Genomic DNA, 23,852 nt, shown 5'->3' with positions numbered 1-23,852 from the left:
AATTATGCTTGTAAGTAGCCTTTCATTGCAGACAATAGGAGGCTTTAAAAAAACTTAATTGCTGGTGGTAGGAGAAGATGAGCGTGCATGGTTGCAGTGCATGATGCTCACAACAGTTTCTCCAGTTTGCAAATATGCCTGAGGGGTCGGAAAGATTGGCAACCCTAGAGGGCTCTGAAGCAGGAGGATGAGTGCATCCACAAGTGCCTATCTCTAACAGCAAAAACGATACCTTATTCCATCAGTGTGACAGTACTGTACTTTGGAACTCCTTGCTTATTGATATAATGCAGCCACCATCATTGTATTCTTTAAGACAGATGCCTGATGAAAGCTATTCTGTTTTGGATGACCTATTTTGTTACAACTGTTCTTAATTTTGTTATAGATGTTTTCTTATCATGCTGTTACCGTGAGTGGTTTTCCAGAGCTGAGCTCTGGAGCTGCCCTCAGCTACTAGCGCCATGTTTTCCCATCTCTGATACCTGATTGCGGTCTTGCTTCTCCTCCTCCTCCACAGGAATGTTTTACTCCATTCATTAATGGCAGCTTCTTTGAACACGACGGGCAGCCCTACTGCGAGGTGCATTACCACGAGCGCCGCGGCTCGCTGTGCTCCGGCTGCCAGAAGCCCATCACAGGCCGCTGCATCACTGCGATGGCCAAGAAATTTCACCCTGAGCACTTCGTCTGTGCCTTCTGTCTCAAGCAGCTCAACAAAGGAACCTTCAAGGAGCAGAACGACAAGCCCTACTGTCAGAACTGCTTCGTGAAACTCTTCTGCTAAGGCCAACATTCAGCATCGTTTTTGTTGCCTTTCCAGGAAACCTTGACTCTTTGGACATTGCCACAATTTGGCAACCTGTGGCCTTGGTGGGCTATTCTAGGAGAAGAGGAGGTGTGTGTGTGTGTGTGTGTGTGTGTGTGTGTGTGTGTGTCAGGGTGGGGTGGGATGGGGCAGGATGAGATGCTTATCACTGCTCTGGAAAAGTGGTAAATCCAGAGAACAAATCACATTGGACCATTCACTTAGAAGCTGTGCTTTAGCAAGGAGATGCTGAGACTGCCATTGATGCACCAGATGGACAGCTTAGCCAAGTCAAGGCGGTTTGAGTGGGAGGCTCTGTTTGGTTGTTGTGGTGGTTGGTTGATCAGTTGTTCGGTTGCATTGGTAGCAAAGGTTCAGGCAGTCAAATAAAAATGGTTTGGGTTTCAGCTTGGGGGCAGTGGAATTTAATTCTCCTCCCCAAGAATGCTAAAATAGTCAGGAGGGCTGAGAACCCCAATATGGATTCTACTTAGAAATGGGGAATGGGAAGGGCTGTAGCTCAGTGGTAGAGCATCTGCTTTGCATGCAGAAGGCCCCAGGTTCAGTTGCTGGCATCTCCAGGTAGAGCTGGGAGAGACTCCCTGTCCGAAAACATAGAGAGCTGCTGCCAGTCAGTGTGGACAGTACTGAGCTTGATAGACCAATGGTCTGACTCAGTATAAGGCAGGTTCCCGTTTTCCTAAGTTGCCTCTCCCAAGAACACTGTGCAGGGTCAAAAGAGAGTAGAGAGCGCATCTTGCACTTCCACATGGCAAGGGCCACATTGGCAGATACTGATCTGTGCAAGACTCTTGGGACTGGGTGAGCAACTTCTTTCCTGTCTGCATCCCCCTCCAGGGAGATGAAGTTCAAATGATACTGGAAGAATGCCCAAGACCCCTTTTTATCACCACCTGCATGTACAGAGTGGATCGCTGACTCTTGTTTGTACTTCTACCCTTTTCAAATAGGACATCTCCCCATTTGGGGATGTTAATTTTGCCACCATTGCTGCCATACACTCCTGAGAAATCATGAGAGTGAAGGTGTGCTCAGTGGGGCGGAAGTGGTATTTGTTTTATATGACAATCCAGAGAAGCAAGGCATCCCAGCCTTACCAGGTTTTAGGCAGGGATGTAGCCTGTGTTGTGATTTTCTCCCAAAAGGCAAGAGAAGCTTCATTTAACAGCATTGACTTCTTTTGCCTGTCTCTCTCTCTTGCAATCACAAGCACATCTCTCACTCATGTGAAATATGCCCTAGAGAAACACAGTTCTGAGCAATAATTCTTTTTCTATTGACATAATAAGTTTCTCAGTGTGGGTGTGGGTGTTCTTTCTCTCTTCTTGCCTCTCGTGGTTTTTATGTCTGTGTGTGTGTGAGAGAGCGCGAATGACTTTTGCTATCAAACTGAATACTGTGTGTTTGGGGGAGATGCTGATTTCTACATTGAGTCTTGAATTCATAACAAAATGACTTTTAAATCTCTTGTATTGAAAATTTTAGTTTTTTGAAATGATTTTCAACAGATGACTTTCGTACCTGACAATGTCTGGGCAGGGCCCTGGTTGTGCTGGTTCCTGCACCCGCAAGCCTTTGGTGCTTTGTTAAACACAACTATTAACATGACAAGTATTGTCTTTTTAAAACTGGGGTGGGAGAGGGGGAATGTGCAAGGAGCGTGTATGTGTGGTTTTATTTCATTTTTGCTTATTAAGTAGCTTTTCTATTGATCAGAGCTCAACTGGAACAGATTTCTTTTTAAAAAAATAACTTGTAAACTGCTGTATTTGGAATTGTTTGCCTTTCTCTCAAAATCAGAGCTGCAGATTTTTTTGAAGCGAGTCTTAAGTTACTCCAGCAGGGAGAAAGAGCTCAAATCTTACACGTTTGGTGTCAAGCTTCATAATCAGTTTCAGAAGCTGATGCTGAGCCTGTGGTTTTAGCCCTCCCATACATAGTGTTAACATAGTTGACCAGCCTTTTTTTTTTTTTTTTTTTTTTTGCCCAAGTGTGCCATTACTCAACTTTGCAGTGTGAGACTGCTGTGCTAGTGTATTCCACAGTGTGTATGTTCACACACTGCTGTACCTATGTGTCCTCTGGTGCCTTTACCTCTTGTCTACTGAGCCAGGGAGCAGGCAGCAGTATGGCATGGGAGGTGTTGGCAGAAACACACTTTTGTCTCTGCTGATCTTCTGGGCCTTGTGTAACTCCACGTGCGATGCTTTGCAAGCCCTGACAATCTGCTGATGCCAGCATTTTTCAAAGCGCTGCGAACTGTGCTTTGCACTGCAAACCCCCTTTGGCCCCAGTGCGCCTTTACATGCCCTGTGGGTGTGGTTTGGTGGGATGAATGGGGGAGGCCTGGCGGGCTGGAGGCTCTGTAGCCAGGCCTGTGGATCCTCATACTCCAGCCCAGGAGTGCCCTCAATTCCTATTGCCTCTCTTGCATGTGGTCACCTCCACTGCTGCAAGCTGGCCATTTGTACACTGGCACCAGCAGGCTGTCCTGAAAGCTCATGTCTGGATCACTCAACTTCTATGCACATGTGCTTGCTTCGCCACCACATAACCATACCAAGCACCCAGGCAAGCCAAAGTAATATTGAGCTTTTCTCGAACTACTAGGGGCAGGGCAGGGAAGAGCCATGATTTTGTATAGCTGTTTCCATAACTTTTCTGCACCTGCTTGCCTCTGTAAACTGGGAATTTCACATGGGGTGGAGAACAGGATCTCAGGCAGAGGACAGTGAAGGGTGGGGATGGACTGAGCTGGGTGTGCTGGGCCACCAGCTCCACATCCCATAAGCTAGCCTGCTGCCCTCAACTGCAGCAGAAGATGCGCCTGCTCACCAGCGTTGAAGTCTGATTCAGCTGCCACTCTGGTCGGCTTTTTTTTATCTGGAATGGGAAGTGGCACTATTTTGTCCTTTGCAACCGGAGCTGGCCTTGGTTGGGGAATGATGAAAAACAATATTGGACAAAAAGTCTGTCAGCTGGCGAAGTGATTCTGAGAGCGGCTGAGTGGGTCTTTCAGTTTTGTGGGAGAGGAAAGCCTGCATTGTTTTGCTGGTACCAGGCTGCTCAGGTTATAAAGAATTGTGTGAAGTTGGGCCTTTTGGAAGTCTGGGATGTTGTTGTTTTTTATGGATCTGGGCATGAGGAGGTATTGCAGTCTGATGGAATGGCCTGGTGCTGCCTCTGATGGGTGTCAGATGAAGATACACCATTGTTTTTCTGAAAATACCCACTCTGCTACCATAGCTTTGTGACATTTTAGGCCTGGGGCGCGGTTTCTTTCTTTCTTTTGTTTAACTTTTTAAAATGCATCAGAATGAAGTGGGTCTCTATTAAAGCTTCAACAGATCTTCTGGGAAGGAGGAGAAGGAGAGATTCTCCTGTGGAATGACATTTCTCTCCCCTCTTCCTGTTTTCCCCTTTTGTAAACTTCTAACTCTGCTGGTTTTTTACCCCACTTTTAAAATTCCTGTGATGATGCTAATAAATTTTATGATAATTTTCAGTGTCATTGGTTGTGGCCTTTCTTAAATAAACAGTAAAAAAGCAAACCCCACTTTCATAATAAAACAGCAATGTAGCAAATATAACAGCATACAAACCCCCACAACATTTCAGTACTGTAAATATAACATTAATTATGTTGCACCTCCTGGCAAGGGGCTTGACAGTTTCACTTTGGACCTAGAAACACCCTTCTCATGATGTTGCTTTCAATCCCTCTCCTGAAGCTGCCTACAAGGCTTTGAAAGGCATGGGGCTGGGACAGCTGGAAACACCTCTCCCATGATGTTGTTGCACCATAAAATACTTTACCATTTTTTTTCTGCATTGGGGGGAAAGCCAGCCAGCAACTTACGCAGGGGCTACGTTCCAGGGATCACACCTAAAGCCAAAATTGGGTTCAATGGAGGATAGGATTGCCAAAGTCATATTTCTTGTACTCCCACCCCCTTTCCATTTCCCCCCCATTTTTTTTTGCCAAGCGGTAAATGTGCACAGGTTAACTCTGCATAAGTTGTGGGCTTACTGAATACAACATTCAGATCTCAAATCTTACCTTTGGGCTCACTTACTGGCCTGGGGGAATTCACTATGCTAGAAGCAAAAGGTTATTGTCCTACATATACAAGCAATATTGTAGGGAAGGGCCTTCACTGTGAAACAGAGTATCTGCCTTGCGTGCAGAAGGTCTGGGAAGCTTTCCTCCATGAACCCCTGGAGAGCTGCTACCAGCCTTAAATATTTAGTAATGGCTGTTTATATTTTAATGTTTAGTAACTTGGCGTTTGCAAAGTATAAACTGCTTGGAAGCCTAAAAGGTATAGTAGAATTAGTAGGTTTTATTTAGTGAGGAACTGCAACCTTTCAGGATCCAGAACAAACTTTTTGGAGGTCCAGTTGAATGCTTTTAAAAATTCCTCTTTCATATAGTATCACAGAGTTGAAAGGATCCCAAAGGGTCATTTAGTCCAACCCCCTGCAATACAGGAATTCTAATAAATCACTGACAGGTGGCCACCCAACTACTGCTTAAAAACCTTCATTGAAGGGAGAGTTCACCACCTTCCAAGGTCATATGTGGAATGTTCCACTGTCAAAACAGCTTTTGCCCTCAGAAAATTTCCCCCCCTAATGTTCAGCTGGAATTTCCTTTCTTGTATTTTGCATCTATTGGTTCAGATCCTCCCATCTGGAGCAGCAACAAGCTTGCTGTATCTTCCATGGGGCAGCCCTTTGGATAGTTGGAAGATGGCTCATATTTACATGTGTTTGTAAATCTATACACGTACTTAAGTTGCAAGTCCCTGCCTATATTGTTTTATTTTTTGTAACTGTTCTTGCAACTAAATATTGTTTAATCATTTTTGTAAACCGCTTTGAGGTTTTCCCCTACAATCAAGAGGTATATGTCTGTCTGATGAAATAAAGAAATATATTTGTAGCCTAGATCAGAGGTTTTCAACCTTTTGGGGTCCATGGCTCCCTTGACCAAACTGTATTCTTTCTGTGGCACCCCTGCGGGACTTGGGACCCCAGTTATGTCACCCCTTGCCTGCAGAGCTGGCAGCCCCTCATCCTTTTTCGAACACCCTCCCCTTGTGAAGTGTTCCCTCATCCTCCTCTCCTCTCCCTTCTCCTTGGAAGTTCTCTGCGCAGCCACAGTTGCTGCTCCTGGTCTCTAAGCCATCCCCCACCGCAAAGAGAGGTGCCTCCTCACACTGCCCCACAAGGGCCTGGGAAGCACCCCCTGGCTAGCCCCAGAGGCACCATTCGCCTGGGAAGTTTGTAGCCAGGACTGCTGCAACAGCCATGCTCTGTTGTAAACAAAAATCTGCCCTTTTCCCCTTATGGGGTATCCAAGACCCCATATAGAGTCCTTACGTAGGTTCCCTATTGGTAGGAGAAAATAACAGAGGCCAACCAGAGAATATTGAGAAGCAAAGCAGCTAGTAAGCCTGATCTTTATTGATCTGTTGCAACAGGGTCCTCACTCACCACACGAAGGAGGGAGGAGGAACCCAGAACAATGGCGCGCAAGGCCTTATATAGACATTTTGAAATTGCCACCCTGTAGATCAAGGCCACCCCCAGAAACATCATCACAGAAGGGGTGTAGCTCAAGACCACCACCCCAGATACATCATACCTATATCACAGAAAAGGCGGTCTAAAACAGAAATTTGAATGTTGTTTATCTCCTGTCTGGCAGGTTACTTGATTGGATGCCATGCTTATTTGACTGGATACCCTGGGAAGCCTGGCCGGTCTTTTGTAATGATAAATACTTTGTAATGATAAATACTTAGTTCCTGAGTCAGGTCACAGGCTCACCCTATTCAAACCTTAATACAGGATTTGTAAAGGAAAAGTCAATGGGGAGGCTTTTCCATTTTCCTTTGACCTTGCAGAGAAAACATTTGGTCAGTTTGAGACAGTTTGGGAATCAAAAATGGTTCTAGGTCGGTCTTCCTGTGCTGATCTATGTATGTGCTTGGTTGGTACACTTATGAACATTTAACACATATCTTAAGACCTCAAAATAGGGACGCAGGTGGTGCTGTGGGTTAAACCACAGAGGCTAGGACTTGCTGATCAGAAGGTCAGCGGTTTGAATCCCCGTGACGGGGTGAGCTCCCGTTGCTCGGTCCCTGCTCCTGCCAACCTAGCAGTTCGAAAGCACGTCAAAGTGCAAGTAGATAAATAGGTACCGCTCCGGCAGGAAGGTAAACAGCATTTCTGTGCGCTGCTCTGGTTCGCCAGAAGCAGCTTAGTCATGCTTGCCACATGACCTGGAAGCTGTACGCCGGCTCCCTCGGACAATAAAGCGAGATGAGCGCCACAACCCCAGAGTCGGTCACGACTGGACCTCGTGTGTGGTGAGTGAGGACCCTGTTGCAACAGATCAATAAAGATCAGGCTTACTAGCTGCTTTGCTTCTCAATATTCTCTGGTTGGCCTCTGTTATTTTCTCCTACCAACAGGGAACCTACGTAAGGACTCTATATGGGCTCTTGGATACCCCATAAGGGAAAAAGGGCAGATTTTTGTTTACAACAGACCCTTTACCTTTAAGACCTCAAAATTCCTATCACACAGCCATGCAAGCCTTTGAGAGGCAGAGATGCAAGAGGGCATCAGAGGAAGGGAGGGAAAGAAAGAAGGACAGAGGCCAGTGTTGCCCGCAGCACCCCTGACCATTCAAGGCACCCTGGCTGAAAACCACTGGCCTATATCTTTCTCTCTACATCTATGTGCGTTTCGGCCCCAGCAGGGGGAGCATGCCTCTCTCAGCCTGCACAACTACGAAGCTTCCTCTCCCTTTAAAAGGCGGGAGAGGAAGTTTCTGGGTATTTGGAAGGATGGCTCTTTACGCCAATGAGAGCTGAGAATAGCTCTTCTCCCCCCCCCACGCTCTCCCGCCGCTTCTTTTCGTCATCGACAGACCTGTCCAATCCGCAGCGAGAGGAAGGGGGAGGAGGAAGCTGTTGCTCTCCGCCGATTGGCCGCGGCGCTCGGAGACGTTATAAAAGCGTGGGGCGGGGGCGGGGCCAGTTCTTTTGCTCCACGGAGGCCTCGTGAGGTAGGTGTGTTGCTGGCGGCGGGCCGGGGAGGCCTTTGGGGCCTAGGTGGGGCCGGGCCTAACCGGCGCCTCTTTTGTCTGTCCTCTGTAGAGAAACACCGGAGTCTTTAAACCGCTGCCGTGCGATCCTTGGGTCACCGCGATGCCCAGGGAAGACCGAGCCACGTGGAAGTCAAACTACTTCCTCAAGATCATCGTGAGTCCTTCTGGTGGCTTGGGCGAGGGGGAGCAGGGCTGATGTTCTTATTTCTCCCGTTGGAAACCTTTTCTCTGTGGCACAAGTGAAAAACAAGAAAAAAGATGCCGGCGTGGGTGTCTCTGAGCATGTAAAAAGTACCATTAGTTCCTAGCATCCATTAGGTGCCTCATAAAATAAATCCTTTGGGCGCCGTGTAAAGTAATAAAATAAGATTTAAGAAGAACACTGGCTCATTATTATTATTTATCACTTCATGGAATTTATCTCGTGCTTGATTTTTAAAACAGCAACAAACCTTAAAGCAGTATCATCATCAATAGGTCTAACATAAAAAGAGCCTTGTTGGACAAGGCCAGTGTTCCATCTTAGTTCAGCATGAAACCCGCAAGCAGGATTTGAGCACAACAGCCCTTTTCCCTTGTGTGGTTTACAGCAACTGGTATTCAGAGACATTGCTCCCTTAGACTCTGGAGGCAGAGCATAAGCACCTTACATTACACCTTGTAGGAATCATGTAATTAAGAGAGATGCCTATGATTATAAGTACATTGTATGATTTGCCTCGAAAACTATTGGGCACAGAAATTAAGTTGGGAAAGTAATAGGCAGTAGGAGATGCATTCTTTCACCAGGTAGAGAGAGCACTTTTTAAAAAGTAATAAATTACTGTAATCGCAAAGCAGTATAGTCTACTCTGGTGAAAGTAACCCTCTTTGTATATTCTGCAAAAAACTTTAGTTTCAAAAGCAGCAGCAGGAATAACAATAGACAATTAAAAAACATTTCCCTATGTACAGGGTGCTTTTCTATTTAAGTTGAGTGTATAAGACCAAACCTGCTGGGTGAGACCAAAGGCCCATCTGTCCAAAATACTGTTTTCATAGTGGGCAACCAGATGCTAATGGGAAGCCTGCATGCAGGACACAAGCACAACTCTGCCCACTTGTTATTCTGAATGATATTGTCTCCATGATTAGTAGCCGCTGATAGCCTTATTCTCCATGAATCTGTTTATTCCCCATTTAAAACAGCCAAAGTTGGTGGCCATCACTGAATCACCTAGCAAATTCTATGGGCTCACCACACCATACAGCTCTGTCCCTATGTTGCAGCATCGTCTCAAGTCTGAAATGTTGGAGTCTTAAGAATAAGGATCTCTCAGTGCATACAGAATAATGTGGGATTGTAGCCAGACCCTTTCAGTGATGCATGGTTGGAGCAGGGCCTAGATTGTACTATCATGTTGCAGTATCCGAGATTATAATATGAGAAGCAGGAATCTGATGGTCCCTCTGAGTGTGTACAATAAAGTGTGACCACAGTTGGCCCATAGATCATAATCAGCATAAATTTGACTACAGGAATGGTGTAGTAATGGGCAAGATAATGTATATGAAACACAACGCACAAAAATGCTAAGTATTGTTACTGTTACTAATTAGGCTATATGCAGAATTTCGTAAGCGTTAAAAGTGATTTGTATGTGTTAACTTGATTGTGTGCCACAGAGAAAGCCAGCACTTTCTGTTCCGAGTTAATTTTTAAAATTTAAACGTTACCCCTGTTTGATGTTTGGTATCTGCATCTTACTGCAAGCAGACAATGTGCCAGCCCTAAGTTTGAAAAGGTTTTCTCAGGGTTTGCTTTCTTTCCGCAGCAACTCTTGGACGACTATCCAAAATGCTTCATTGTGGGAGCAGACAATGTCGGTTCCAAGCAGATGCAGCAAATCCGCATGTCCTTGCGTGGGAAGGCCGTGGTCCTGATGGGGAAGAACACCATGATGCGCAAGGCAATCCGGGGACATCTGGAAAACAACCCTGCTCTGGAAAAGTTAGTGATGCAGCATTTCCTAGATTCCTTTGCATTAGCTGTAAAAAAAATGCATTTTTAAAATAAGATTGAGCCAGTAAGTCCTTTGTTCAAAGTGTGCTTGAGCTGCAAATTCACTAGATGACCCTCTATCAGTCTCGCGGCCAGTCTCTGCAGTACAGTGGTGCCCCGCAAGACAAATGCCTCGCAAGATGAAAAACTCGCTAGACGAAAGAGTTTTCCGTTTTTTGGGGCGTTCCGCAAGACAAATTTCCCGATGGGCTTGCTTCGCAAGACGAAACGTCTTGCGATTTCTTGCGAATTTGTTTCCTTTTTCTTAAAGCTGCTAAGCCGTTAATAGCCACTAAGCCGCTAATAGCCATGCTTCGCAAGACGAAAAAACCGCAAGACGAAGAGACTCGCGGAATGGATTAATTTCGTCTTGCGAGGCACCACTGTATAGGGATAATACTGTCCTACCTTAAAGGGTTGTTGCAAAGGTTATTGAGAGCATGTATGTAAAATTTGTTAGTTCTACAGCTGGATGTTATTGTTACCTGCCTATAATTTTTGTTTGTTTATAAAGAAACCAGGTTAGAAATTGGATGTTGCTAATAGAACATGCCTTGTTTCTCTTTAGGCTTCTGCCTCATATCCGTGGTAATGTGGGCTTCGTGTTCACCAAGGAGGATCTGACTGAAATCAGGGACATGTTGTTGGCCAACAAGGTAAGTGGTAACCACTTAGGAGGAAGAGAGTGGCTCTTTTCACCTAAATTGCCCCAACCTGGTGGTCTCCAGATGTTGTAGAGTACATCTGATATAACAACAACAATTTAATATTTATACCCCGGCCTTCTGGCTGGGTTTCCCCAGCCACGCTGGGCGGCTGCCAACAAAATATTAATGCATTAAAACATCAGTCATTAAAAACTTCCCGAAACAGGGCTGCCTTCAGATGTCTTCTAAAAGTCAGATAGTTGTTTATTTCCCTGATGAGAGGTCATTCCACAGGGCGGGCGCCACCACTGAAAAGACCCTCTGCCTGGTTCCCTGTAATCTCACTTCTCACAGTGATGGAATCACCAGAAGGCCGTTGGAGCTGGACCTCAGTGATAAGGAAATAATAAGAGCTTGCTGGATTAGGCCCATATAGTCCAGTGCCCTGTTCTTACAGTTGCCAACCAGATGCTCCAGTGGGAAGCCTGCAAGTGGGACTTGAGTGCAAGGACACTCCCCTCCTGTGGTTTCCAGCAACTGAAATTCAGAAGCTTACTGCCTCCAGTAGTGGAAGAACAGCAGCCACTGTGACTAGCCTTATCCATTAATTTATTAAATTGTCTTTAAAAGCCTCCCACGTTGGGGACCATCACTGTCTCCTGTGGGAGCGGAATTCCATAGTTAATTTCGCCTCTTTGAAGAAGTACTTTCTTCGTTCCTGAATCCTCCCAACATTCAGTGCCAAGGATGACTTGGGTTTTTTCCCTCCCTCAGGTACCAGCTGCTGCTCGTGCAGGTGCCATTGCCCCCTGTGAGGTCACTGTGCCAGCTCAAAACACCGGCCTTGGCCCTGAGAAGACCTCCTTTTTCCAGGCTTTGGGCATCACCACCAAGATCTCCAGAGGCACCATTGAAATTCTGGTGAGTACTTAGTGGCTGTCTATGGTGATTGTGCTTATACTTCTATTGCTTTTTTAAAAAAAATTAGCTACCCCAGGTTTTCATGAGAAGAAGGGCAAGTTAAAAGGGGTAGCAGGACAAGGAGCACTAATAGTAATGTATACTCCCAAGGCTGGAAGGATAAACCCCCATTTGGTGGTCTGAAGATCTCACTGACCTTTCTACGTTTCAACGTGTATCTTAACCATTGTCAATTTTGTTTGGCTTGTAGGGCAGCTTATATTAATAAATTGTCTTAAGTGTGTATAGGGGGTTATTGTTTTGTTTGTAATTATGTGATATATTTTTGTCTTTCTATATTGTAAACCACCCTGTGTTCCTTGAATGAAGGGCAATATGTAAGCGTAAAATAATAAGTCAGGAATGATTTATTGTTAACATGAGCTGATTATGTTTCTTTCCTTTTGTTAATTTTTCAAAATATAAGTGGTGTGTGTGAATGATACTCACTTTCTGCAAAAGTACTTGACATGACTCACTGTTTGAAATGAATGAAGCAGAGGGACCAAGAGGGACTTGGCCTTAGCCAGCCTGACAGGAGAGCGTGTTGTTTTCTCCTTTCAGCACTTCTGACTCAACTGGACTAAACATATATCACCTTGCTGAGATGGTGTACAATTATTGTTCTTGTAAAGAAGCTGCTGTTGAATTTGCTGGTCTTTCTCCCCCTTTTTTTTCTCAGAGTGATGTGCAGTTGATCAAGACCGGAGACAAAGTGGGTGCTAGCGAAGCCACCTTGCTGAACATGTTGAACATCTCCCCCTTCTCCTTTGGGCTCGTCATACAGCAGGTGTTTGATAATGGCAGCATTTACAGCCCTGAAGTCCTAGACATCACTGAAGAGACCCTGCATGGGCGCTTCTTGGAAGTAAGTGATGCCTCTTTTGATTTGCATGGTCAAGTGGTCTGCCTTGGCTTGGTGTGGTCTGATTCAGTGGAAGGCAGCTTTGTTGTGCCTGAAGTTGACCATCCCATATCCACTTATCCTAGGAGTAAGCCCCACTGAATTTGATAGGACTTCTCAAAAGGCATGTATAGGATTGTGTTGTGAGTGTTCCAGAAGCAGCTCTGAAAATTGCTTCCTTTGTATGGGTGTACCTAGTTTGAAGTCACTAGGCTACAGTTGGGAAGTACAAATGCCAGAAGTTGTTCATTTTGCATTGTGAATTTGGGAGAGTAAAGGGAGCACCTAAAACATATTGAAATTGCCTTGGGATGAACAGGAGTAAAGACGTGCACTTTTTCTCCTACCAGGGTGTTCGCAATGTTGCCAGTGTTTGCCTGCAAATTGGCTACCCGACAGTTGCCTCTGTGCCCCACTCCATCATCAATGGGTACAAACGAGTCCTGGCTGTGGCTGTAGAGACTGATTACTCTTTCCCATTAGCTGACAAGGTAAGGATGATGATACGTTGAACTGGATGATGAGTGCATAATGTTGAATAGGCAAGAGTGGTTCCAGTGGCTACAGCTTTCCTTTTTTGTATGTGTGCATATATTATTTGAATTTTACATATAAACGTAATTGAGAGCAAGCTAACATAGCGTGCATCAAGGTACAACTTTGAAACATTACCGAACACCCAAGCACATCAGGTACTGTGCTACAATTATATTGTTCGTTTTGAAATTATTAGGTATAGTAATAAGTCTGTGAACCCTGAAGTCCTTGAATTCTCTGTTGTCAGTGTAAAACCAGACAGCTTAAGACTCTGAAATTCACAGGTGTGGAAGTTGTATTATTGCCCTCCCTCCAAAAAAAAATCACATTTTTCACATTAAACCTTATGTGTGAACTGCAACTTAATCTGGTTTCTTGTGATTGTACTGTAGTCTTTGAGGCAGGTTTTGCAGAAAGTTTGGAGAAGCCCATGGGAAAATTCTACCACAAGTTAATCAGCCATTCTTTGGTTCCTCCAAACCTCCCCCCCCCCAGCTGTTTTAAGTGCCCCAGCAAGCGTGGGTTAGAGATGATAGGAGTTGTAGTTCAGACACACCTGGAAGGTCAATAGTTCCCCATACCTTCAAACGTGATCCAACATAAATAGGGAGATTGTTTAGAGGAGAGCTCAAGTCTATTTTTGAATCGGGGTGGGGAACCCTTTTCACCTGTAGGGCTATATTTGCTTCTGATGGTGGTGCATGTACCAGTGGTGGGAAGGGCAAGAGGCAAAAGTGGGTGAAGCAACAAATGCATTAGTTTCTACACACTTGAGCACCCCTCTCTATCCAGGCAAACATGATCCGAGTTCAAGTGACACATTCCTGCCAGCAGAAACCGTTCATGGCACAAAGTGCCAGTGGGGGATGTATGAAGCTGACTTTGCTTTTTTAAAATTTCTCCGCAGGTAAAGGCCTTCCTGGCTGACCCTTCTGCTTTTGTGACTGCTGCCCCTGTGGCAGCTGAGGCTGCAGCTCCTGCTGCAGCAGCCCCAGCCAAGGTGGAGGCCAAGGAGGAGTCTGAAGAGTCTGACGAGGACATGGGATTCGGTCTCTTCGACTAACTTTCAGAGTTTTGTTGCCAATCAGTTGGAGCAGAATGAAACAATAAAATAAAAGTACTTCTCTACACACCCATGTTGCGTCATCATTCTTGGTTAGTCCTCTGCCAGGGGGAAGCATCAACTTCAGTGGTTATGGCCCTCCTCCTGTTATAAAGGCAGGGCTATTCAACTGAATGCATGCCTGGTCCACAGTGACCTCCCCCTTCCACAATTCAGGGGACCACTTCCTTCCACAATTCTAGCCCTCCCTGATCTGAAGCAACAAGGCTTTCAGAATTTTTTTTCCAGCTCAGGAAACTTGGAATGATCTGCAATTTTGCATATCAGAGTAGTTTCGCCCTGAGCCTCTTACCCCTTGAGCAGAAAACTAAGGGAGGAATGTGTAAATTGGAGATAAGGAACCTTTGGACTGCTAGATGTTGCTGGAATGGGGTGAAGCCCCAGCATTGCTCATTCTTTGCCCCACGGAGGTGAAGAACTAAAACCCCATTGTTAACTAAAAAAGAGAGGACATAATAAGTAATGACCAACTCCTGGGTAATATCCTATATTGTATGTATGTACATAAGTATTTTCAAGCTGCTTTTCCGGACAAGTCCAGCCTATCTTAAGGGTTGTGAGGATAAAATGAGCGAAGGAGAACCATATATACTACCTTCAGCTTCATTCAGGGAAAAGGTTTGGGTATATTGTGAGTGAGTGAAGAATATGGCAACCACTGTGGAGAAATGGATGTTTGCTTTGAATCGGCAGGGTGGCTATCGCACATCCCTACCTACCTAGCAGGGATAGGCTTGAGGGAAGTTAGGGATGTTGTTTAGTCGTGCCCGACTCTTCGTGACCCCATGGACCAGAGCACACCAGGCACTTCTGTCCTCCACTGCCTCCCGCAGCTTGGTCAAACTCATGCTGGTAGCTTCGAGAACACTGTCCAACCATCTTGTCCTCTGTCGTCCCCTTCTTGTGCCCTCCATCTTTCCCAAACATCAGGGTCTTTTCCAGGGAGTCTTCTCTTCTCATGAGGTGGCCAAGTATTGGGGCCTCAGCTTCAGGATCTGTCCTTCCAGTGAGCACTCGGGGCAGATTTCCTTAAGAATGGAGAGGTTTGATCTTGCAGTCCATGGGACTCTCAAGAGTCTCCTCCAGCACCATAATTCAAAAGCATCAATTCTTCGGCGATCAGCCTTTTTTATGGTACAGCTCTCACTTCCATACATCACTACTGGGAAAACCATGGCTTTAACCATGGCATGGAGCAGGAACCAGCAAGCCACTCCAGTATCCCTGCCAAGAAAACTCAATGGACAAAGACAACAGGCATATAAGTTAGGGATACTCCCTAGTCATTATGAGAGATGTAGCTGTTACAGTCTGTTGAAACATAAGCAGTCTTGTGCTGCCAATTTGTGAAAGCCTTTGTAGATGGTAATCCTAGTTTTTTCTCCATCCTTCCTGAACTTGCTTTTTCTCCTGCTTCCCGTTCCATTTTTGTGCTGTCTCTCAGGCCCTGCCCTCTAGTGTCAAATCATCTTCCTGAAAAGCCACTTTGGAAACTTAGTTTTTATGCCTGGGGAGTGGCACAACTTGCCCCCTATTACTAATAAACAGTCGTCCACATAAACTTATACCATAATGAATTTTTTATCTTTAATGAGTTGACGAGACTGGGAATTAACGGTGGCAATTTAGGTAATTTACAGTATTTGGAGTGGCTGCATGTAGGCCGCAGCCTCTTCAGCTTAGCCACCACAGAAGGCGCGGTAAAAGGAGGAGCCTTGGTTAGCTTACGTCAGCCTGCCTCGCTCCTCCCCTCCTCCTCCTAACAGCTCAGCAGGGAACTTCGTGACGCCATCAGGCTGCGCCCAACGCTCCCCGGAAGTGACGGAGGATTATTTCCGGGTTGGAGCCGGCGCTATGGCGGCTGACACGCAGGTGGGTGCTGCTTGAGGCGAGGCGAGGGGCGGTGCGAGAAGGCGAGAGGAATGGAAGCGAGCCATGGGGAGGCGAGGGCGGAAGGCAGCGGCTCTTCCCTCTCTGGCCGCGGGGCCGCGTCCTCCCTCCCTCCGCCCAGCTGCGGAGCCCCTCGGGCAGGGCTGGCGGAGGGGGAGGTCAGTAGCTGGAGCCCGTCCAGCTTGTCTGTTGGCTGTCAGAGGGGGAGAAACAGGTTCCAAGGAAGATAGGAAGCGGCCTTATACCACGCCAGGCGCCACCGAGCAAGAGCCCTTTTGCTAAAAATAAAGCAAGATTCCAGTCCTCAGGGTTCTGGAGAAAGTCCTCGTTTAAATAGGAGCCTGCTTCATGCTTAACCAGACTGTTGGTCCATCTAGCTCAGTGTTGTTAGCTCAGCGGCGCTCCACGTTTTCAGACAGTGACTCTTCCAAGCCTTGCCAGGAATTGAACCTGGTACCCTTTGCATGCAAACTAAGTTCTCTGTAGTTGAGCAAGTACCGCTCCCCAGGAACATAAGAAGCTGCCTTACACTCATGGCTCTAACAAACTTCCTTTTGTGCCTTGCGTCTAGGCACAGATCTGGGATTTCCAGGTCCGTTTTGGAGCAGGTTTCCCCCCTTTTCCCACTGTTTTCCATGGGGAAACCTGCCTTTTACCACTGAATTGGAACAAATAGCAATTGGGTTTCCCTGCACATTGCTGTTTGCTCTGATTCAGTGATAAAACATGGGTTTTCCTGGTGAAAGTGGCATGGCAGTGAAACAAACCAAAAATGCACCGCTGCTTAGACATGGACCTGGAAATCCCAGACCTGTGCCCAGAAAACATGGAATGAAAAGGAGTGTGGTTGAACCCTCAGACCATTGGTCCATATAGCTCAATATTGTCTGCGCAGAATGGGTTTCAGACGAGACATTCCCAGACGTACTTAGGGATGCCAGGGATTTTACCGCCCCTGCATCTGTTTCTTACCTGCCCTTCACCATAAGATCCCAGGGTTACAGTAATTTTAAAATGTAGTGTTGAAAATAGTTTAAAACAAATTGAGCTTGGGAGCTGCTGCTTGCAAAAAAAAAAAAAAAAAAAGCTGTGTAACTGAGCCACAGTTTCTAGTTCTCATGGTTCTGAATTAAAGACTGGTTTTAAATAGAAGAATAGGAAGCTGCCTTACAATGAATCAGATCATTGGTCGATCTAGCACAGCGTTGTCTGTCTGCAATGACTGGCAGTAGCTCTCCTGGGTTTTAGACAGGGAGTCTTTCCACGTCCTACCTGGAGATGCTGGAAATTTAACCTGGAGCCTTCTGCATAGAAAGTATATGCGTCACCACTGAGCCACATCCTTTACCACTAGTTCACTATTTTCATGCTTACAGCAGTTCTCCAATTGTCAGTCTCTTATTTGACAGTGGGCATAGCTTAGTGGTACAGCACTTGCTTTCCATGCAGAAGATACCAAGTTCAGTCCTCTCTGTTAGCCTGGGAAAAACTCCCATTGGAGGTTCTGAATAGCCTCTTCAGGGTAGCCAACATGTTGCCCTTGAGGTGGTGTTGTAGTACTCCAACTCCCATAGTTCCTGAGCATTGGTCATACTGGCTGGGGCTGATGAGAGTTGGAGTCCAACAGCATCTGGAGGGCACCATGTTGACTACCGCCAACACCACAGTTAGATGAATCAAAGATCTTACTCTGTTTAGGCCAGCTTCATATGTGGTGACAATGTGACAAACCTGTTGGGTACCTTTGTGTTTTCTGCTAAGCGTAGTTCCTCTTGGAGCAAATGAAATTTGAGAAAACACAAAAACTTTTCTAATATAACCACTGCAATACACTGCATTGCGACTTTCCTGCTGGGTTGCTAGGGAAACCAGACCTACAGGTAGAGCTACGGGAGAATAGAAGCAGATGGAACTGGAAACATTTAGTGGACAGACTCTGCCAGAAATAGGCTGGATTTGAATACCTCCTCTGTACCGAATAGATGGCTTTGAGCAAACTGCTAGGAGTCAGCCTGGTCAAGCTCATGAGTTGTTAAGGATAAAATGGGATAAGACACAGGAAAGAGCTTTATACCATGACAGGCTATTGGTCTACTCAGCTCGGTATTGTCTTCACTAGCTGGCAGTGGCTCTCCAGGATTTCAGACAGAAGTCCTTCCCAGCACTGCCTGGAAATGCCTGTGATTAAACCTGGGACATTCTGCATGCAAAACAGATGCTTTGCCACTGATTTTCTGGCCCTTCCTTCAACACACACGAGCATAGGAAGATGCCTTATATTGAGTCAGACTACTGCTCTATCTAGCTCAGTATAATGTCTATGCTGTGGGTTTCATATAGCAGTCTTTCCCATCTTTGTCTGGAGATGCCAGATATTGAACCTATGACCTTCTGCATACAATTCACATACTCTCCTTTCTGACCTACAGCCACCCCCTCATCCATCTCTGCCTTGGCTTGTTTTCCTGACCAAGGGTGTTATGTCAGGAGGAGTAGCTATCCAAGGGTCTTGTTCATTTATTTTATTAAATTCTACTCTCTTTTTCTTGATTGGCTCCCACTAGTTGTTGGCTCACTAGGAGGCAGACCCAGGACCTGTCTGTCATACCTTTCTCAAAATTTGATACTGTGTTAAGACCTTTCCCTTTCCCTTGATTTTCTTTTGAGTCTTTCTCCCTTGATTTCTCTCTCTCTCTCTCTCTCTCTCTCTGTGTGTGTATACTACAAAGAAATAATGAGTAGTAAGGAATCCAGTCAAAAACACTTTCAGGTGTAACTGGCAACTTGATCTGATGCATGTTAAGTTTGCAAGCTGATGCACACCTACCTGAGAGTAAGTCCCAATGAACATTTCTCAAGAAGAAAAAAACATAGGATTAGGGTCTTAGTTCAACCAAGGAGCTCTAATGTAGATGTACATTGGACATCTGGAGAGGACTAAACTGGAAACCCTTCTCTCCTTCCACCCCGACTGGCTGTTTAGGTTTCCGAAGCACTGAAGAGATTTGCAGTGAAAGTGACCACATCCAGTGTGAAGGAACGAAGAGACATCCTCAATGAACTTGCAAGATGCATCACTGGGAAAGGTATTCATATTGCGCCACAGAAAGGCTCAGTCACTAGAAATCTCTGGGCGAAATCTGGCCCCTTCATTGCAAACTCAGAAGCAAAAAAAAGTTCGTTGTTTCATATCCATCTCTTGCTAAAGAATATGAAACAAAGTCCTGCAATCTGAAGATTCTCAAGGCAGCACACATTTTATAAAATGCACATCAATACAAAGATCATTAAACCCTCTACCTTGTTTCAGATCTTCCAGAAGGCGCTGTGAAGGGCCTCTGCAAGTTGTTCTGCCTCACCCTGCATCGATACAGGTAAGAGTGTGAGCTTGGAGTGTCAGAAGATATTCAGAAAAGACTAACCAAAATAAGGGCTTGTAACAGCTGCTCTCTGAGAAAAAGTTAACAATGTTTGGGACATGCGGGAGGTTTTCTTCTCCCTCCCTCCCTCCCTCCCTCCCTCTGTGATAGCTGTTTATTGGCATTTCTGTTTGATTCATGTAAATCAAAGTTGAGAAACTTTTTTTTAACCCTGAGGGCCACATTCTCTTTGGGGCAGCCTTCCAGGGGGTGTCATGGACTGGCTGGATGCAGGGAAGTGGTAGGAGCACCAGATGGGAAGAAGACTCAGAGCCTGAGGATTGGTGGTGGGACAACAATGAGTGGTCAGAGGGAGAAGACTGGGAAGAGAAGGTGTCGGAAGCTGAAGCGGTAACTGGGTTTAGGGAGCAGAAAGAGGCTGTGGGCGAGAGCAGTCCAGAAGTGGAGGCTGGAGAAGAGGCCAAGAGGCAGAGATCAGACAGGCTGCTGAATAAGCCAGGGGGTCTCCCCCTCCTGCTGCAACCAGCTCCCTTCCCCCTTGGTCACCCAGAACCAGAAGAGGTATGAAGAAGGCAAAGCAAAGACTGACAAGGTGGAGAAGGCTCAGGGTGCTTGGGAATAACCCCGAGGAGGAGGAGTTTCAGGGAGCCGTGGGAAGGTGTGGACCTCACAACTGTGTCATTGAGGCAAGACCTACTGGGAAGAGTTGCTGTGCTCACTAGGCCTGAGCTGTTTTGCTTCTTTGAATAAAGAATTAACTTCCCCGACACCTTGTGAGTTATTCCTGACCTGCTCCCGACTCCTGCCTCGACAGGTGGGCAGAGCAGTAAAAGTGAATCTTACATTTGTACAGTACGTACACTTACTTGCATGCACCCTGCTCCAGCCTCCATCCAGGCAAGCAAGAAGCATTATCAGAATTCAAGGGCATATTCCAAAGCACAGACAGAAACACCCAAGAAAAGCAAAACAGAGCTGGTTTGAGGGGTGTGGTCTGGGAAGGGTGTGGGGCCTGGTAAAAGTCTCAAGGGCCAGGTAGAGAGGCTGGTGGTGGTGCACATTTGACCCCTATGTCGGAAGTTCTTCATCCCTGATGTAAACATTTGCCATGTTCAGTGAAATAATTATTTTTAAAAGGCTGTCTTATAACAATCCAGTAGTCGTCATTGTTTACCTAACTGAAAAATTACGTTATGTGTCTTTCCGTTTCAAAGAGACATCGATATTGAGGTCCAATACTACGCAGATTTGTTTAAATTTACTTAATAGGTTAATCAGTTGAAACGTAGCTTGTTAATAATGTAGGCTGGTAGGAAGGTGCTTGCAACCAGAACCTTAAGGATAATCAGCTGATTATTTCTGAAACCCTCCAATTTCTTCCCCCATCAGAGATGCAGCCTCCCACAGAGCCCTCCAGGCAGCGCTTCAGCAGCTTGCAGAATGTCAGCCGGAAGCAACTGCCAAGAACCTTCTGCAGTCCCTGCAGTCTTCGGGGATCAGCAGCAAGTCTGGGGGACCCAGGTGAGAGTCGGAATTCAGTGCCATGGCATTTTTGGGAAGCATTTCTTGAAAAGGTGGCTGTCTGCTTCCCAGGGCCCCTCCAGACACCCTCTTTATTGTGCATTTGTGACAATTTGCATTTGTAACGGTGCTGGGGCAGTTATATGTGATTCCTGCTTTCAATGCTGTTTGCTCCTGCAGAAGCTTTAGGGTAGGCATGCTTCTTCATTTCCGATCACCGCATGCCTTGTAGCTTCCTGCCGAAACCCTGTAACTTCTTATATCACAGATATTACAGGTTGGGAGTTTTTTGGCTCAGCTTTTGTTGCACTCAGGAGAGCAATAATATAACTGTTAACATTATTGACTGTTTTTCCTGGAGTTGAGGCCTCATTTCCTTCTCGCTTTTTCTGTGGCAGTAAAAGCAGTGGATCTGCGGCATTGCAGGCCCTCTCCTGGACTTGCCTGCTCGTTCGTATTGTCTTCCCCACACATGAGAAGAGACAGGGAGAAACCTGGGAGAAACTGGTAAGAAACCTTGATCTCCACTTTTTGATAATGCATCATATATGTGTATATTGCAAAGCAATTAAAATACAAAAATGAAAAGCAAAAATGAAAAGAATTACCCACACCCTCTGCATGAGATGAAGTCCACATCCCAATCATATGTCCATTCCACATCATATATCCAGATTCCATAGGTACACAAAAATGACAGAAAGTAAAGCAACCAAAAATGCTTGTATGGAGTATTTTATACTCATTCTTCACTGTATACAGAATGAAGCAAAATGGCACGGGTGGCACTGTGGTCTAAACCACTGAGCCGCTTGGGTTTGCCAATCAGAAGGTCAGCGATTTGAATCCCCATGATGGAGTGAGCTCCCGTTGCTCTGTCCCAGCTCTTGCCAGCCTAGCAGTTCGAAAGCATGCCAGTGCAAGTAGATAAATAGGTACTGCTGCTGCAGGAAGGTAAACAGTGTTTCTGTGCGCTCTGATTTCTGTCACGGTGTCCTGTTGCGCCAGAAGCAGTTTAGTCCTGCTGGCCACATGACCCGGAAAGCTGTCTGTGGACAAACATTGGCCCCCTCAGCCTGAAAGCCAGATGAGCGCCGCAACCCCATAGTTGCCTTTGACTGGACTTAACCATCCAGGGGTCCTTTCATTCTGCACTTCGTGCCATTCTAAGTTTATTGGCGTGTTTGTCAACAAGTGCAAATTTCCATACTTTTTCATACCAGTTCGTTGAAGAGACCCCGTCCATACTTTTCCAGTCATAGTTACACTGAAGTTCAGCAACATCTGGAGGACCAAAGGTTCCCCATCATTTATACTGGTCCGTTATCTCCTTTTTAAACAGGTGGAAGTTCAGTGTCTGCTGCTGTTGGAGGTTCTGGGTGGCTCTCGCAAGCCGGTGGTGGACGGGGCTGTGAAGAAACTGAACAGGCTGTGGAAAGAGGTATTGTATACATCTTCTGAGAGCATGAACAGATTCTGATTGTTTTGGTCATGGGTGGCCAGCATGGAACCCTCCCGATCATTGTTGGACTGCAACTCCCATCAGCCCCAGCTAGCATATCCAGTAGTTAGAGATTGTGGGAGTTGTAGTACAACAACATATCGAGAACCCCGTGTTTGATACCCCCCAATTTGAGCTCCTTGAATTAGCTTCTTGGTTTTGCTGATTTGATGTCTTCTCCTCAGAACCCTGGGCTGGTGGATCAGTACCTCTCTGTTATTCTCAGCCTCGAAGCCAGCCAAGGCTACGCAGGCATGTTGGGCCTACTAGTGCAATTCTGCACCACTCAGAAAGAACTTGACGTCATTAACCGATACAAGGCAAGTACCCCAGGGCAGCCATGGAGAAAGATGTGACTAGTTAGCAGGTTGCCAGCAGGGGCATGGGTTGAGCTTGCACCCAGGGTCAGAATCAGCCGGTGGTGGAACCTTAAATCAGGTTGTGGAGAAGTGGATCCAGTCAGTGGCTTGCATCCTTATCTCCCCAACCCACAATGCCATCAGGTGACCTGTTTTTGCCCATGTTGATGATCAAGCAGATTTTTTGGGCTTGCATAGCCCCTTTGACTCAGGAACATCTTGTAGAATTCCCTTTGTAGGGCAGGTTGGTGTGGCTGGGCCAAATTGTGGGGTGAAGGCAGGGCACTGGTGAGCCTTATTCGGACGGATTCTAAGATTTTGGACGGATTCTAAGATTTTGGAGGCTCTTTCTGGTGGGGGAGGTGTCAGTCCTGGGGGGTGCTACCTTTTAATATCTGAAAAAGTAAAGCACCTCAAGTTCAGATTCCTGTCTGTTGTGCATCAAGTACCAGAAATTCTTGCACACTTCTTTCTGGGGAAATAAGGATGGTGTTTGCAACTGTGCCTGTGAAGGGGGTGGGGGCTCAAGCAGCGGTGGGGTCCCAAGCCTCTAAGCAGATACTTTGTAGCCTTGGTGAACTGCTACCGCAAACCCTTGCTGTTTGTCCAGCGTAGTGGTACATTGCTGAATGATTATAACAGGTGTTCTGTCTTCTCTAGAGCGCCCTCCTTGATTTCTACATGAAGAACATCCTGATGAGCAAGACAAGACCTCAGAAGCACCTGCTGGTGAGAGAAACTCCTAGCCTTGAGCATCTAAGGCTGCAATCCTAACTCCACTCACAATGGGAGTAAGCCTCATTGAATTCAATAGGACTTACTTCTGTGAGTAGACATGGTTAGGATTGCGGCCCCAGTCAAAAATAGTTAGCTGGCTCACTGGGTTAAGTCTGCCGCAGCAAACACAAAACAAGAGTATCTTGGCACTTTTTAAAGGCAAGCAAATTTATTGTGGTGGAAGGTTTCATGACCTAGGGTCAGCTTTATCAGATGAATGGACTGTTTTCCTTAGTTGTCAGGCATGCATACAGAGA

General features: G+C 46.1%; 3 protein-coding genes across 5 annotated transcripts in view; all 3 read left to right on the top strand.

Moving 5' to 3' along the window:
* PXN (paxillin) overlaps window positions 1–4,340 on the top strand; it is a 65,871-nt gene extending 61,531 nt beyond the window's left edge. For all 3 annotated transcript variants that reach the window (XM_080986198.1, XM_080986201.1, XM_080986199.1), the window contains one exon: window positions 521–4,340. In XM_080986198.1, coding sequence (XP_080842324.1) covers window positions 521–787 — 267 coding nt within the window. In that variant the 3' untranslated portion in view covers window positions 788–4,340. The remainder of the gene's footprint in view (window positions 1–520) is intronic.
* Window positions 4,341–7,869: 3,529 nt separating this feature from the next.
* RPLP0 (ribosomal protein lateral stalk subunit P0) lies at window positions 7,870–14,174 on the top strand. Its single transcript, XM_080985570.1, has 8 exons — window positions 7,870–7,913; window positions 8,005–8,109; window positions 9,770–9,945; window positions 10,565–10,652; window positions 11,418–11,564; window positions 12,286–12,471; window positions 12,858–12,998; window positions 13,952–14,174. The coding sequence occupies exons 2-8, from the start codon at window positions 8,056–8,058 to the stop codon at window positions 14,105–14,107; spliced, it is 948 nt and encodes a 315-aa protein (XP_080841696.1). The 5' UTR covers window positions 7,870–7,913; window positions 8,005–8,055; the 3' UTR covers window positions 14,108–14,174.
* Window positions 14,175–15,961: 1,787 nt separating this feature from the next.
* GCN1 (GCN1 activator of EIF2AK4) overlaps window positions 15,962–23,852 on the top strand; it is a 66,777-nt gene continuing 58,886 nt past the window's right edge. The window contains 8 exon segments of the mRNA XM_080986555.1: window positions 15,962–16,039; window positions 19,041–19,143; window positions 19,368–19,431; window positions 20,827–20,958; window positions 21,357–21,465; window positions 22,301–22,399; window positions 22,645–22,779; window positions 23,479–23,547. Coding sequence (XP_080842681.1) covers window positions 16,022–16,039; window positions 19,041–19,143; window positions 19,368–19,431; window positions 20,827–20,958; window positions 21,357–21,465; window positions 22,301–22,399; window positions 22,645–22,779; window positions 23,479–23,547 — 729 coding nt within the window. The 5' untranslated portion in view covers window positions 15,962–16,021.

This window comes from Podarcis pityusensis, assembly GCF_964106645.2.
Source record: "Podarcis pityusensis genome assembly, chromosome: 16".
Classification (NCBI taxonomy): domain Eukaryota; kingdom Metazoa; phylum Chordata; class Lepidosauria; order Squamata; family Lacertidae; genus Podarcis; species Podarcis pityusensis.
The sequence above is the reverse complement of the archived record's forward strand: the minus strand, read 5'-3'. Positions and strand labels throughout refer to the sequence as shown.